Here is a 17,638-nt window from a genome sequence, read left to right on the forward strand (position 1 = left end):
GTTTTTGTATCGTAGTTTTGTCTCATTAGTATTCGTTGGCTTTTAATTGAAAGAACCGTAGTTTTATGTAGCTTTCAATAGTTTTAGACCAATTCTTCAGTCTCAAATTTCAAAACTCTTTTTTTAACATATTCAGTTGTTTAATTTGCTTATATTTTTGGCTTATTATACAAAAATGTTCGGCCTAAATAAAAATATTCACCTTGGTATGAATGTATGTGTGATGACTATCTCAGATTAAAGGGAATCAAAATCAAATCTACCAAGATGGAACAACACAGTGAAAAATCATGTTAAAATAACATCTTTTATGCCAGAAAAATATGTAATTTTCTATCTGAAAATTTGTAAATTTAACATTTTTCTGCTGTAATGCAACTTTTTCAGTATAAATAGATTATTTTTATTATTTGCCTTTATTTAAAAATTCCCCACGAAAATGGCATGGAAAAAATTGCTCGGATCGGGTTCAAAATTGGACTAAGGATTCCCGAAATAATTAAGATCCAAACAATGTAAATTTTCGTAAATTTCGCAAAATCCACTTTTTTAAAAAAAATCATAACTCCGCGCCATTCATCCGATTTAAGCTGTCTTGGACACAAATAAATGGTGATTGGTTAATCTTTCAAGGAAAAACATTTTGAAGACTGGAAAATCCAGCCTATCATTTGAAAAGGTTCTATAAAACTTTAAAATGCCGTTTTGATGGTCTGGACCAAAGAGCCTATGTCTGAAAATATTTTCATCAGATTCCTAGGAAAATTTTACGTAACATACTCAAAAATGGAAGGAGTTCATTAACAGGATTTCGAGATATGATTTTTAGAAAATTAAATCCGGGTTTTTCGACGCGCTGCTCGCAAAAACTGAAAAATGACGAAAACGTGAAAAATCAACTTTTTTTCACTAAAACTGCGAAATTTTCTAAATTTAAGCGATGCCTATACTTTTTTGGGTACCAAAATTTCCGTAATTGAAAGACGCAACTTTTGACGTGGGCAAAACAGTTTTGTTGTTATATCTGTAAAGGAGATCGATCTATAATTAACATTTGTGTCTAGTTTCGATCAAATTTCCAAATTTGAACTGCTTTTAAACAATTGTTGCTATTTTGATTACAATCATAATTTGCCAAGTTGATGGTTTAAAAAGTTATCTTTCAAATTATAGGAGCATAAATTATACTTTTTAACAACCGATGATTGACACCATTTGAGAGGTTATTTACATTTATATCTACATGATTTTATACTGTTTAGTTAAGTTGGTAGTCTTAACTAGATTAATATAACTCAAAGATTTCCTTAGCAATTATAGGACAATTGGACTAAAATTTATTTATACCGTAATTGAAAGACGCAACTTTTGGCCGTTTGGTGCATCGGAAAATACAGTTTTTATTTTAAAAAAATCGCTTCTCTGAATCTATAAAAATGGTCCAAAGACCAAAAATACAGCATTTTTATTTTAATACAAACATTTCATTTCAACTTTCAACTATTTTTCTTTAAAAGCTCAACTAATCTTCTCTCATTTACGTCCAAGAAAGCTAAAATCAGTTGAAATGGCGCAGAGTTACGTTTTTTTTTTAATGTTGTTTTGCGAAAACCGTCGAAAATGATCATTTTTCGTACCAAACTTGAAACTTGTTTAAAACTGTTCAATAAAAAAAAACTATAGCTCTCAACTTAAAATCAGTTAATTTTTTGCTGTTTATTTCTATGTTTGTAGTTGATAAATTTAAAGCAGCAAAACAAAATTAAAAATTACAAAAAATGTCATTTTTTAACATGTTATTATTCAAATGCATAAAAATTCACTCAAATATTTGATCCAATGAGAAAATAATTTCCTGGCTTATAAATTGATTGTCTGTGAAAGCTTTCCTCGTTGCGAAAATAACAAATTTTCTTCTAAATATAGTTGTAAAGCTTAGTTCTTTTCACAAAATGTATTTTTTCCCTAAAAGAGCACTCAGCTAGCAAAATCTAAACTTAGAAATATGTACCCTCCCTGCCAATTCATCTCAGCTGAAAATTTCTCCAAATCTATGAATTTCAAATGTAACATCCTGGAACAGAACTTCTAAATTCTACCCTTGATTTTACCAAAAACACTGATTGAATTGAATTGAATTAGTTGTAAAGCAATCTGATAACTTATAACGCTTTTCGGAAAAATTGAAAAATGGTTTGATGTTTAAAATTAAAAAAAAAGTATAGTTTATGTCAGTATTTAATTACAACATTAGAATTATTCTTGAAAGTGGTTAAAAAACATACAAATATATGGCTCATAAGCATCTTTAAAATTCAAATTTGTTCCGCCAGTCAAAAACTTCCAGATCAGAGTGTAGATCAATATGAATGACAAGGAAAAATACATATTTTTGAACAACTTTGCTAAGACCAAAAAATTAGCGATTTTATAAATACACTCAAAATCTAAACTTCTACCTCAATCGATGTGTTTAAAAATTTGTCTCTGAGTCTCTAATTTGTTTGTGAAACTGGGTAATGACGTGGGCAAAACAGTTTTGTTGTTATATCTGTAAAGGAGATCGATCTATATTTCACATTTGTGTCTAGTTTCGATCAAATTTCCAAATTTGAACTGCTTTTAAACAATTGTTGCTATTTTGATTACAATCATATTTTGCCATGTTGATGGTTATAAAAAGTTATCTTTCAAATTATAGGAGCATAAATTATACTTTTTAACTACGGTCGATTGACACCATTTGAGAGGTAATTTACATTTATATCTACATGATTTAATGTTGTTTAGTAAAGTAGACTACCAACTAAATTAAATTAATATGACTTAAAGATTTCCTTAGCAATTATTGGATAATTGGACTAAAATTCATTTATACGGTTCGAATCGCTTACAATCGATTTTCAAACATATTGCACGGCTCATCAAGCTTAGAGTTTATGCCCCAACTAAATAAACCAATAATAGACTGAGTAATAAACCGATCAAAAGCCTCGACCACGGGTGGTCCCGCGCCGATCGGTCACCACTTGTCGTCTAGATCATCATTCTGTTTAAAGCCCGGTATTTGACTTGGAAGTAGTAGCAGCTGTGCAACGGGCACGATTTCCAGCCGGTATCTATAGTAGTGCAGTGGTGCTGCCGTAATTAATTCGCTCGGCGATACGGCAATTATCCGTTGTTTACGGTGATTTCAGACAGAAATTATAATATTTCTCGTGAGAACTGTCCGGATCTGACTGGCGGCTGTCTCTGGGCGGTTGGTGTTTAGTAGATGATCAGATTTTGCACTCGGGAATCATGGGAGTTACGCAAGAAGCATTTCACGCGCGTAATTAAGCGGCAATTGAAGATATAGTTAATAGTTGTATACTGCAAACAGTCGTCGTAATAACACTCAAGGTTGTGTCATTTAGTGTGTTTATAGGTAGTTTGAGGGCGGAATTCGCCGTGCTGGCACGCATTGAATTTTAATTTTCGCTAATGAAATCAGTTTACGGTGAAGGTCTCAACTCAGCTCAGCTCAAACTTTTGCTTCTTCATATTTTCACGCGAATTTCATTCCATGTTTTCCACACGTTTGTTCATTTTGTTTTTTTCTTTCTCTCTTTCTTTTTTTGCATGCGCTGTGCGATTTGTTGTTGTGTTTTGTTTTCGTACACGGTTCATCACCAAACTACCTTCTTACTGTGCACCATCACAAATTGGAAAAAAAAAACTATGCTCTCCAAAATCTACTGAACATAATTTCACGCGCAAAAATGCACACAAACACACACACCTTCGCATTTGTGCACCATAAAAAAATCATACTGGTCGGACCACGTGCAACAGCTGCTGGACGGCCAGACGTGCATCCGGACGAGCTGCTGCTCAGCAGCCGACATCACCTACTCTCGTCGACTACCTCATCGGGATCGTCCTGCAGCGACCAGCAAATGCCGCCGCCGCCATTGCGAAAAGACGTGCCATCGCTATGTACCAACTTCGGTAACCTAGCCCTACACTCGCCGGCGATCGTGGCTGCCGCGGCCGCCCTAGCCAAATCCCCGTCCAAAACGACCCATATCGGGGGTCCAGCGGTGGTCGTCCATGACCCGCCCATAATCATGGAACCCGTGGTCATGCGACAAAAGACCCAAAATCCACAACAACAGCAGTATTTACGGCATCAGCCGCCGCAGGTGGTGGCCTCGGCGGCTGGCAATACGGTCCAACAGCCGCCACCACCGCTCGAAACCAATTTCGACCGAACAAGTAATGACCAAGCGCCCCCTTCCGGCGGCAACAATAGTAGAAATAATAGAAGAATCGGACGACACGAGAGTCGTTACACCAGTGGTAAAATGCAACTGTTTTTGATTTATTTTTCTGACCTTCTATTTTATAATTCTTTTTCTGTTTTCTGTGATCTTCACCAAACAAAATTCTACTCTACCTCTGAATTGACTGACCTCGATCGCTCTCCTTCTCCTGTTCTTCTACTATGTCTCTGCTAACCTTCTAATGAAATAAGGTCTATTCCCTTACTAACAAAATTCTCAGTTCTACACGATTCTGTGTTTTCTCTTGACTTTTTCTCTTTTTACAAAATCTCTCAATATATTTCAAAATGTCTCTCAAAATGTGTCAAGGCACAAATTTTAAAGGCGTTTGAGAAGCAAATCATTCAGCGGAATCAACAACTAATCCGACCAACGTGAATATAAATCTTCAGGTGGTTTTTCCGCATACTCAAGGGAAAGGAAAGTAATCAAAATGGCGTCTAATATGGCGGATGAAATAGAACCAACAAAAAGTTATTATTTATATTCACTAAATTGCTCGAATAAGACTAATGGCAAAACTCGAAAGGTCTAGAAAGTATCAAAATATCAGATCAATAAACAGAAAAAAGTCAGACTTTTTTAGTGTATTTTTATTCAGCTGCCATTACAAATGTTGTCTCATTAATTTTATTCTTTCTGATTATTGAGCAGTTCTCTAGCGTGACGCATTTTTCTAGTTTTTTTTTTTTTTGTAATTAACGAGTCTTACTTATCCATCTCTATTCTTTGATTCCTATACAAATCTGAGGATCAGCTGTTTTGGATTGATTAGAAATTACGATGTAACTATTTCTTTGAAATAGTCTACACTCTAAAAATATATTTTTTTAAATGTCATTTCGCTGTAAAAGTAAAAGACGATTTTAACAAACTTTATGTCCTTTTTGAAGAACTTCCATTGCTTGAAAAACATAAATTTAGCTCTTTTCAAATATAATACACTAAAAAAACGAAGGAGTGGAGTTAAAAAAAGTTCTATTCTTGATTTTTCAATCTGATCAATGTTTATTAAGATTCAAAAACATTGAAGTTTAAAAATCGACTTAACTTGGATAAAAGAATATGAAAAAGTCTTAAAAGTTTTGATCAAGTATTGCTTCTTTTTTTCTCTAAATTCAGATTTTTGAATATTTTTGTAAGTAACATTGTTTTATTGACATTTTCCAAAATTTTATAGAGTCACTTTGACAAGGGATAAAACAAAATGACTTTTTTAGACATTATTCAATTTAATTCAATTCATGTTTATTTGTTGTACTAATCAAAATACAATTTGCCTGACTTATTACAGAATGCAGAATTTGGAAATCCTTACAGCTACAAATTAATTCAGATACAATCATTGGATGAAATAAATTCCGTAAATTTCAGTCGATTAAGCGAGAGCAGAAAAAAGCTCTTTAAAACAATTGCTATTTTTAGGCATAAGAAATGGATAAATATTGTTTAATAAAATTAACAATACAACAATAAATCGACTTGAAAACCGTAGAGAACCGGGAAAAATTTAAAATTTCAGATTCATTGCAGTCGTAGATGTCCCGAAAAACTGAAAACTAAGACGATTTGCTTTTGAAACTTCTTTTCGATTTCGTTCCTTGATTGTGAGAGAGACACCATCAAATTCTCTCTCCGATAAAATTTCACTCTCAATTGTCACCACAATCTCTCTTTTTTCACTGCTGCAAAAACAAAAGAGAGAACAGGCAAAAAGTACAAATGTGACATTTTATCGGAGAGATTTTCCTAATCTTTAAGGAATTTGGTAACAACAACTGCTAATTTTCTTTTTATAAAACAAATACAATTATAAACTGAAGAAATATATTCACCCAAATAACACAGATTACAACTACTAAGCATGGTGTTTAGCTTATTCGATGTTTTTCACACCCACAAATGTTGTGCATGTTTCACTTTGTTTTCCAATTTTGTAAATACACACACGTTGAAAAAAAGACATCAAGGTAACGGTTCAAGATTTGCTGAAAAAACACCAAACGTGACAGTTACACATGCATAATTTTGAATCGATGAATTTTTAATCAGAGCAGCATCAGCGTTGTTTATCACACTCATCTTCATCCATTTAGGGGCAGGGGTTTTCAATGTGCCCGATGTTCGATTTGAAAACTAAATAAATTCAACATTTGAAAAATTGAGACTTGACTCGTACTTGGAGACTTGAAGACTTGAAGACTTGAAGACTTGAAGACTTGAAGACTTGAAGACTTGAAGACTTGAAGACTTGAAGACTTGAAGACTTGAAGACTTGAAGACTTGAAGACTTGAAGACTTGAAGACTTGAAGAATTGAAGACTTGAAGACTTGAAGACTTGTAGACTTGAAGACTGAAGACTTGAAGACTTGAAGACTTGAGGACTTGAAGACTTGAAGACTTGAAGACTTGAAGACTTAAAGACTTCAAGTCTACAAGTCCTCAATTGAGGACTTAAACATTGACAGACTTTTTGACTCCAAAACTCGATTTAGGGACTTCGAGGCTAGCACACGAAAACTTGAAGATTTAAGAATATTAAGATTGGCTTTTTTTTTCAATTTTTGTTTGATTTGAAACATCAAATTATAACAACATGGATCAAGAAACTCTGGCTCTGCTTCGCCACCTTCTCCTCTTCACTCTAATAAACCAATAGATTTGCATAATTGACCATCAAGGCGTCGTCATCCAAACGTTCGAGCCATTCGATCTGACAATCTGTTCGATCGGCAGAGGCAGCACATTTTGCTTCAAACCGGCCAATCATCTCCTACGCAAACACTAACATGGCTAGACGACGCATAGAATTAGCCCTTGCTGTCGCGATCGTTCCAATCCGATCCTCGGACGGACAGGTCAAACAACATTTTTTGCTGTACCGTAAGAACACCAGCTTGTTTGCTGCGGCAGCTGGACATAGAAGGAAGGCTTAGTCAGTGCTAATGGATTTGTACGCATGCCAATAGTTTAACATGGCTCGAACATCATCAAATAAATCTTTGCGCTAAACACAACTTCTTTTTCAAGTATTTCTAATACTTTCCAAATCTGGTGGAATCCTACCCACAGAACCCCCAAAATAATAATGAATATGAGTGTGATCGACGAGGAAAGATCTCCAAAAATAAGCTCCAGAATCGCGTTCTCGCTTAAAAAATGCAAATAATCACCATGAATCATCCATCAAAAACCACAACAGTGTCTGATTTGTTTGTTTTCTCTTCTTTTGCTTTCTCTCCCACAAATTCTCACACACACACAAAAAAAACCGTACACCACCTTGCTCCATTGTGTGAATTCAATTGTGTGTGTGTGTGTGTCGCGCGTCACATCAATCATCGATCATGAATCATCCGTGGCACCTCAATCAATCACCAACACGCACACATCTAATCCACACCACGTGCGCGCGCGCCCCGCAGAAGTGCGCCAGGAAGCTGTACAGCAAGCACTAGCTGCATTAAAAAATCGCCCCAAACCTAGCTTACCAATGCCATCCAAGCGCAGCTCCGTGCTCAATCGTAGTCCCGAGCGCGATCATGACGAATCAGGTAATTTCCTTGCGATCATCATCTCTCTCAAACTCAAATCAACTCAACAACACTCAGACTCCACTTCATGCTGCCTCGATCCCAATTCGGTCCGATCCTCCCGAAATCGAAAAATGCTTGTTTGTTTTTGTGATTGTCCTTTAAGTTACTCTCTCTCTCGATGATCATGATCATGTCCTGTCCGGGTTCATCTCTTGATTGATCGTGATCGATCTCTGAACTAATCCCAATTCATATTCGCCCCCACTAGATTCCAGCACGGAAGACGAGTCCATTCCGGAGGAGGGCATGATCGGCGGCCGGATATCGACGCCCGATCGGGACAACTACAACCTGCCCCGCGATCACATTCTGGGCCGGGAGCCGATGAAGCTGCCCTCAACCCGCGATCACCATCACTCGAGCCAGCAGAACAAGCAGCAAAGCCAACCGGCGCCGATCGAGCGACGACCTCCGCAGAGCATACCAACCCAAAACACCCAACATGCCACCCTGTCGGACACGTCGAGTGCGGGATCGCCGCCGGCCGCTCACCGGACGTACTACAACCAGAAGAACAGCTACGACATCACCGACATCTCCGAGTATCAGCAGCGACCGTACGCCGCTCCGGACATCACCCAGTTCAGTGCCAACACGCGCCGCGGTGCCGATCGTGTCACGCGGTACGTCAATCTCGCGAATCAGGAGCCCGGAGATACCAGCACTGCCGGCCGGTGGAAGGTTTCGGCCAAGATCCAGCAGCTGCTGAACACGTTGAAGAGGCCAAAGCGGCGACCACTGCCGGAGTTCTACGAGGACAACGACATCGAGCTGGAAATCGCCGCCAACCCGAAGGATCCCAACGCGCCCAAACCCGAGGGTAGCCTCATGACCCCGGTCCAGGGCGAACAGCTGATCGTGCCCTCGGGACTGCCACGGACGCTGGAGGCGGCCCTGCAGCGGTACGGCACCAGCTCGTTCAAGGCCCCCATGGCGACGGTGCTGGACCCCAACGGGAAGATGACAACGACGCTGACCTACGGCAAGCTGTTGTCCCGAGCACAAAAAATCGCGTACGCCCTCTCCACCAAAGTGTTCAGCAAGGGACCGGAACAGATATCGCTCAAACCGGGCGATCGCGTCGCGCTCGTCTACCCCAACAGTGACCCGCTGAGGTGAGTTTTTATTTTTTTGTTCCAGCTCATTTGAGAATTTGTGGTTCTCTGGTTTTATTTTAAATATTGTTTGAACACTTTTTAAATCATATTTTTTTAAGCTTTGAAACATCTCAGCTGTTGAAGGTCCTTCAAATATTTTTTAAGTTTTGAATATAAAGACATACATAAGTAACGTGCCAGGATTTAAGAATCATACCCTGATAGCTACAGTAGAAACTCGATTATTTCAAGTCCTACATTTAGATTTTTTATCGAATTCGGAAGAAAATTTCCGAATTTTCAACTGAACACTTCGGTAAACAGAAAATTACCGAAATTCGGTAATAAAGTTCACTATTGTTCATCTTAAAACCGAAATTCACTAAAATTTAAAGTGATTTGAGAATATGGTATCCAATATGGCGATGTTGAAATATTAAATACCTATTCATTTGATAGGGTAACTGGTCCGAATTATATAGAGACCCTTCGAATAACTGAAACAGTTATTCGAGTCTGTTTATTAAAGTACAATGGTACAATTTTATACTAATCTGCCTATAATTGAAAATTCGGCTATAAGAGGAGAAAATCGTGACGTCAGAAATGAACTGAAATCACTCAAAGTTCATTTTGTGAGTGACTTTAACATTTTGGCCTAGTTTGACTACACTGTCCGCAATTTTCTGTGGAAGAGAAAAGGAGGCGAATACTTTGTTAAAATCATACCTGTCAAAATTCCTAGCCTCTAAATTTTGTCGCTAGTTGCTTTTTTCCTCTATTATGCCAAATCAAGTATTCCGAGCAAACGCGTTTTAGTGTTTGTCACCAAATTTCCGTTAAGGCATTTTCCCATTTGAGTGGCATAATAATAGCCGTTTGGTTTTTCGCATCGGCAGCCATCTCTAAACACTATTTCAGTGAAATTCTAGTTTCAGAAGATGCGTTGGGACATCCTCTACCACCTGGAGCTAATATCTCGTTTTTGCCAAAAGTGGATATAACCCGTTTTTTTCAATGGTGGGCAGTAATATCCTAAATCTTCCAAAGACGCCCTGAATTTTGCCTCAAGGAGGTATTAGACTATGACAAACAAACTTGCACTTTTTTTGTTTGATATTTACAAACTGCCAAACTCGCAAACTTGTTTGCGGCAAGCTCTCAAACAAAGCAAAAGTATGCAGGCGGACATTTCTGCAAAAAAAATGCAGGCAAACAAACAAAGAAGGCAAACTGTCAAAAAGTGCGAGTTTGTTTGTTTGTCATATTCTAATACCTCTTTTCACGGCGTGTTTTCTGGGCAACCTTAAGGAGAAAAAATAGTCATCACTACTTTCAAAAGTGTCTTATAGGAAATTTTCTCAGCTTTCCAATGCTTCTAAGAGCGAAATGTTTCATCGGGAAATTTCTGAGATATTTCTATTTTATGTTTTTTCTTTTAAAATCCTTGATCATTTATTGGAAACTTTTAAATAACAGTCCAGGAAACTTGTCAAATGATGTGTTTCATGTGTATTTTACTGACCAAAATGTGCAAAATAAGACAAGAAACAACTTTGTAGAAGGTTGCAAACCACTAAACATTTTGAAAATTAATTTTTAACCGAATTTTTGAATATGTGGGATTTATTCAAATAATAAAATGATAAAACCGTATTGAAATATTATTTTTACAAGAACAAATTGATTATTACATAATTGTTGTGTACAAATAACACCGGTCTGCTCTGATTCAGCTTGGAATCAGCTGATACAACCGAAATTTCTACAGGTTTGAGATTGATAGGGTATGACAAGATTTTTATGAATAAATATCATATTTCCTTAATCAAACACTAACTAGCTGCATGGATACAAAACATGTTTTATACTTGAAATTATACTGCAAATTACTGTTGCTTGCTTTAGGAGAAATACTTTTCATTAGTATGAAATGATTGTTTCAGTTTTTTTTTTTTTTTGTATTAAATGATCAAGGAGCAATATTTTAGAAGCTTATAAGACTCCCATCTTCAATCTCATCTTTAAAAATATATATATATGTCTTGATTTTTGTTCAAATAGTTTGGAAAGGATGTTTTTGTTAGATTTTTTTTTTGTTAAAATACTATTTAATTTTTGTTCAAACAAAAATAAATGTTTGTCACGGTGTTTTCAGAATTCTAAATTGGAAGACTCGAGTTTTATTGCTACTTTTAAGAGCATTTTCTTCAGAAAACATTTTATAAAATTTTATCTTTATTTTATACTCATGAAAATATGACTTTTGAAGCTTGCTACAGTAATATGTAGTACATTTTCGATTTCAAATCATATTTGTATTTATGTTCCTGGTTAACGTTTGCTTAAGAAAATATCAAATTTATTCAATAAAATTCAATAATACCATTAACAATCACAAACCTGCCAAAGTTTCGGTTGAACAAGCTAAATCAGAGTAGACACGTGATATTTGTACACAAAAAAAAATGTAATTATCAAATAATTCTTGTAAAAAATACATGTTTACACTGTTTTATGATTTTAATTTCTGAATAAATCCCATATATTCAAAAACTTAGACAAAACATAATTTTCAAAATGTTTAGCGGTTTTCAACCTTCTACAATGTTGTTTCTTGTCTTACTCATCAAAATTTGCAAACATTTTGATGAGTAAATGACTCATGAAACACATCATTTGATAAATTTTCTGAACTGTTAGTATAAAGTTTCCAATAAATAATAAAGGAATTTAAAACCAAAAAACTTAAAATAGAGATATCTCAGAAATTTCCCGATGAAACATTTCGCTTTTAGAAGCATTGGAAAGCTGAGAAAATTTCCTATTAGACACATTTGAAAGTAGCGATGACTATTTTTTCCTGATAAGGTTGTTCTAGAAAACACGCCGTGTTTTAGAGGCCACTAGCATAGCCTCAGCAAATATAATAAGGCTTTCTAGTCAGAAATTTACCAATTGTTAACACATTCAAAGCTGGAGGTTTGTTTGCATCAGGTTTCCTATCTCTTTCTAGCAAATTTTTTTTGTCAGCCAACTTCTAGCTGTTTTTTTTTTTTTTTTTTTGACTGACCGCCCGATATGTCAGCCAACATACTTCGCAGGGCTGTGACAGCTTGAGCTCGATCATTTTTTGCATCAGGACACTGTGACGAGAAGTTCGTCATTTTTGGGTTAAATTATATTTTTTTCACTGGGCCTAGAAAGCCTTGTATACTATTTCTTTGATTTGTTGAAAAGTTCTAGGTCATTCAATGACCCGTGGAACTAAGATCTGTTTGTCTGTCAGGGTAGTAGCCTAGAGTACCGCTCACATAGCCTCAACGAATATGTTGGAGGCCCTACGTCATCCGAGGACCTATGTGTTAATCCCCGTTGATATGTCGTCCTTGAATGACCTAAAATATCTCATCTTAGGTCATTCAGCCAAGATGAGTTTGTGTGATCTGCCATTAGCAAGATCGGAGAATTTTGACACAACTCGCTGTGCGTTCCGCTCCGACGAGAAGCCCCCGCTTACACGACCGTTCACTCAGGCGGTTGACAGATGAAAGAGGACGAGCCAGCTTGTGTCACACACACACCACAATGTGGCGGGCCCACAGCTTGACTGCGAACGTCACATGCGTCACTCAGCATTGACAGTAGCACCGGTACAGGGATAGCGCAATCTTATATCCCACATCCTCCTTCTACATTAAAAAATATCCACGGTCATATTTCTTTCCAAAAACTAAGAATTGTTTGACATAACATTCACTATCAGAATGTGCAATGGTTATCATATAAAGGCATACCGTTTCATTACCCACTTAACACCCTGTTAAATGTTTTAAGTCGAGCAAAATAGTTATATCAAATCAATTATTCTACAGCTGCCGAAAAAGAAACCAATCCCGAGGCATTCGTAGTTAAGTAATTTCAGGGAACTTTCTGCATGGTTAGAAAGTAATCTCATCCCAAAGCTGTATTTCATAGGTACGCGCTATCTTGGTTAGCATTCGTGCGAGTATATCACTCCGTGCCACGAAAACCTAAACAACAACAAACGAACAATGAATCGTGCCAGGAAAACATATACATAAACAAAGTTAGTTTCCATCGGAGTGATGGAGTCAGTAATAGCAATTTTGACAACAGCACCTAAATCCACTAAATCGTGAATAATTTAGTAGTACCATGTTTGCATCCTTCTAACACAAACCCAAAGATGAACGGCCAATAGCAAGAAAACTCTAGATAAAACCTATGTTTGGAACAGAAAAAAAAGTTTCCTGAACGGCCAACTAGCAATTATTGTCTGACAGACTTGTCATCAAATTTGTCTCAAATAAGACATACCCAAAATTTGTTTGCGTTCGTCCAACAGCGCCTCCGATTCCTTCGAGACAAATATCATTCCGGTTAAGTACCCAACATTTAGCCAAACATTCAGATTCTCGTAAGCAAAATATTATTGAGCACAACTTGCTGATTTTTTTTAACCGCGGTTTTTACGCAGCTATAATGTCCTGTCACTCACAGTGAAGGAGGAGTTTGATTTTATCCGGCGATAATCAAAAATAAATTTTTTTGTAAATGTCAACAGCTTAGCTACTCGACTTAAACTGCGCAGAGGGAGTGATGTCACAGTTATTCCATGGCAAGCTGGCGCAGGTTATGTTAGCTGAAAACACTTGCATCTTCTGTTGGGGCACCTGTGCCAGAGTTTGGGGTCCGCTGCCAGCACTGTGAAGGTCAGCTGGCTTTCCCGCTAGGCTCTTCGTTGACAGCTTGTCTGTCACCATGGCACAACAGCCAAACCCAGAAAAGTTGGTCGTTTTTGGTCTGTTCACCAGACCGGTCATATCAGGCCGATTACCAGCTCAACTACCGCCTGGGACTCATGGTCGAATGTCAGTGGTTTTTGGGCGTTCAACGCAACACGACTGGTCCTCACTCTTCTCCGGAAAGACGTTTCACCTTACCTAGCCTTCATAACGAGGAGGTGATGGTATTCGTTCGACTAGGAAAGTACGGTACTAGACCGGAGGACAAGGTCAGCCAAAGACAGACAACCACAACCACCGTTAACACCAGAGCCTTTTTAACGGAAGAAGCCGAGCTTCCAGATTATCGAGTGAGCAAACTGTGGACACGCCGTTGATCGCTCTCAATTGCATCGATGACGTCACATGTACATGGCTCGCAGCAGCAGCATTACCAAAGGTCACAATCATGCAACTTTGTTCCGCATCACATTTTCCAAACGTGGCTGTCTCCCGTGTTGTGTCAACACGCAAGCATGTGAACCAGTGAAGACCACATGCAGTCTTCGTAACACCAAGTCCACCGCTGCAGGAGAGATTCTCCGTTATACTGTTCTTGTCATCTGTATCAGTACAAGTTCGCGATCAGCAAAACTAGCAGAGAAAACCGTCAAAACACCTCGGAGAACATCCGACGGTCCAGCATAACCTCGATCCTTGAACAATCAACAGAAAGCTGAATCTTCAAGTTTTGATCACCTGATAGAATCGTATTCGCTTATTTGATCTACTTTGACCAGAAGTCTGCCGGAGCAGTTCAACCCGTACCATAGCTTCTAACAGGGGCGATGTTGGGACAACTGGACCAGAGCTTGGCATCACTTTCATCAACTGTGAAGGACCGCTCGCTTTCGTACTGGGATCTTCGTCAAAAGCTTTTCTGTCATCACTTGCGCCGTAGCACCTTCAGTCCAAGCTCCCGACGCACCTGGCAAACTTCTCATGACAGCCCATTCCGATGCCCTGATGGTGCTGATCTTGCTTTGTCGCAAGCTCGTTGAGATTGGATTTAGTTGGTACAGCGCTGAACTGGTAGGATGGGTTTTTTTACGAAGAGCAGCTACTTATAAAGTTTTCGGTTATAGACCAGCATCCGTTGCACGTTCTCTAGTTTCGATTTTTTTAAATTCAACTGTTCCGAACATCAAGTATTCTTAAACAGGACAACGACATCTGAAATAGAACATTCCGCAAACGACGAGGATGAAGAATTGAATCGAATGTATTTAGCCAGCGGATTACTTAAGCGTCTCTCCCGCACCATCTTCTTTCCTCGATCATTATAGCTTGTCGAGTCAAATGGAAATGTTCTTATTTTTTTTATATTCGTATTTTTCTTGTCGTTCCATTAACAATAGCTGAACTTTGTGATCGCCACTTTCAGGAAAGCATGATCAACCCTGATCTTACCTTTACTATACTTTCTCAAATTCACTCACAGGCTACGAAGGGTCCACCCCACCAGAGACTGATAAATTATGGACGGTTTGCTCCTGGCTCCCTTTCTTGAAACGGTTCTCTCCAAGTTGGCTTTCCCTTCCGGAATCTTCTCACACGTTTAATCTTGGAACTGTTTCTTTTTTTTAAACAACGGAACCGTTCCCTCCCTGGAAGCATTTCCTTCGGAAAGCATACTATAGGAGTGTCCATACCTGGCGTCTCATCAGGGGTTCGTTAACCACCAGAGCAATTTCCTCCTTGACGGCATTCCCTTCCGGAATGCACACTCAAGGAGTGTCCATCTCTGGCGTTTCACCAGAGGGCCGTTTTATCTCGGAACTGTTTCCTCCTTGACGGCATTCCCTTCCGGAATGCACACTCAAGGAGTGTCCACCTCTGGCATCTCACCAGAGGTCCGTTAAACACCGGAACAGTTTCCTCCTTGACGGCATTCCCTTCCGGAATGCACACTCAAGGAGTTCCACCTCTGGCATCTCACCAGAGGTCCGTTTTATCTCGGAACTGTTTCCTCCTTGACGGCATTCCCTTCCGGAATGCACACTCAAGGAGTGTCCACCTCTGGCGTCTCACCAGAGGTCCGTTAAACACCGGAACAGTTTCCTCCTTGACGGCATTCCCTTCCGGAATGCACACTCAAGGAGTGTCCACCCCTGGCGTCTCACCAGAGGTCCGTTTTATCTCGGAACTGTTTCCTCCTTGACGGCATTCCCTACCGGAATGCACACTCAAGGAGTGTCCACCTCTGGCGTCTCACCAGAGGTCCGTTAAAAACCGGAACAGTATCCTCCTTGACGGCATTCCCTTCCGGAATGCACACTCAAGGAGTGTCCACCTCTGGTATCTCACCAGAGGTCCGTTTTATCTCGGAACTGTTTCCTCCTTGACGGCATTCTCTTCCGGAATGCACACTCAAGGAGTGTCCACCTCTGGCGTCTCACCAGAGGTCCGTTAAAAACCGGAACAGTTTCCTCCTTGACGGCATTCCCTTCCGGAATGCACACTCAAGGAGTGTCCACCTCTGGCATCTCACCAGAGGTCCGTTTTATCTCGGAACTGTTTCCTCCTTGACGGCATTCCCTTCCGGAATGCACACTCAAGGAGTGTCCACCTCTGGCGTCTCACCAGAGGTCCGTTAAACACCGGAACAGTTTCCTCCTTGACGGCATTCCCTTCCGGAATGCGCACTCAAGGAGTGTCCACCCCTGGCGTCTCACCAGGGGTCCGTTTGATCTCGGAGCAGTTCCCTCCTTGACGGCATTCCCTTCCGGAATGCGCACTCAAGGAGTGTCCACCCCTGGCGTCTCACCAGGGGTCCGTTTCATCTCGGAACAGTTTCCTCCTTGACGGCATTCCCTTTCGGAATGCACACTCAAGGAGTGTCCACCTCTGGCATCTCACCAGAGGTCCGTTTTATCACGTTCTATTTTGCGGTTCCAAAATGCTCCGTTATCACTCTACTCACCATTCTCACTTTCACCTCTCGTCAACAAAAACTTTTAAAACACTATTTTACCGTTGTTGGGGGCGTCTCGTAGGGCAGAAAGGTTTGCTAAGAAAATTTACTTCCAACTGAAAAAAATCAGTGGAAACCTGGCAGGATCGCCATTTGTGCGTTCCGCTCCGACGAGAAGCCCCCGCTTACACGACCGTTCACTCAGGCGGTTGACAGATGAAAGAGGACGAGCCAGCTTGTGTCACACACACACCACAATGTGGCGGGCCCACAGCTTGACTGCGAACGTCACATGCGTCACTCAGCATTGACAGTAGCACCGGTACAGGGATAGCGCAATCTTATATCCAGAGTTCCCAAATGAACCGGCTAGGCTAGGTTCACCAATAAAATTGGTTCGGCTTAAGCCTCCTTTTGTGGTTCAATCCTGGTTCAGTGAACCATGAACCATGGCTTAAGCCAGGCTAACCCGGCTAATGAAAACCATGACTATGCATGAGTGTTACGGTGCAACAATGCTACCGTGTAACAAATATAATGATGTAACAATGTTACACCGTAACATTGTTACACCGTAACATTGTTACACTGTAACATTGTTACAACGTCATATTTGTTACACCGTAACATTTATTACACCGTAACATTCGTTACACCGTAACATTGTTACACCACAACATTCGTTGCAACACTGTTACGGTGTAACACTGTTACGGTGTAACACTGTTACGGTGTAACACTGTTACGGTGTAACACTGTTACGGTGTAACACTGTTACGGTGTAACACTGTTACGGTGTAACACTGTTACGGTGTAACACTGTTACGGTGTAACACTGTTACGGTGTAACACTGTTACGGTGTAACACTGTTACGGTGTAACAATGTTACGGTGTAA

At 39.4% G+C, this 17,638-nt stretch overlaps 1 protein-coding gene across 16 annotated transcripts in view; it reads left to right on the top strand.

The window, feature by feature from the left end:
- Positions 1-17,638, top strand: part of LOC120412548 (disco-interacting protein 2) — a 209,772-nt gene that overhangs the window by 182,867 nt on the left and 9,267 nt on the right. For 8 of the 16 annotated variants that reach the window (XM_052707685.1, XM_052707681.1, XM_052707682.1 and 5 more), the window contains 3 exons: positions 3,835-4,341; positions 7,752-7,880; positions 8,131-9,037. In XM_052707685.1, coding sequence (XP_052563645.1) covers positions 3,835-4,341; positions 7,752-7,880; positions 8,131-9,037 — 1,543 coding nt within the window. The remainder of the gene's footprint in view (positions 1-3,834; positions 4,342-7,751; positions 7,881-8,130; positions 9,038-17,638) is intronic. The other 8 variants (XM_052707686.1, XM_052707678.1, XM_052707679.1 and 5 more) reach the window with 4 other exon arrangements.

Source organism: Culex pipiens, chromosome 2 (genome assembly GCF_016801865.2).
Source record: "Culex pipiens pallens isolate TS chromosome 2, TS_CPP_V2, whole genome shotgun sequence".
In the NCBI taxonomy this organism is placed as follows: domain Eukaryota; kingdom Metazoa; phylum Arthropoda; class Insecta; order Diptera; family Culicidae; genus Culex; species Culex pipiens.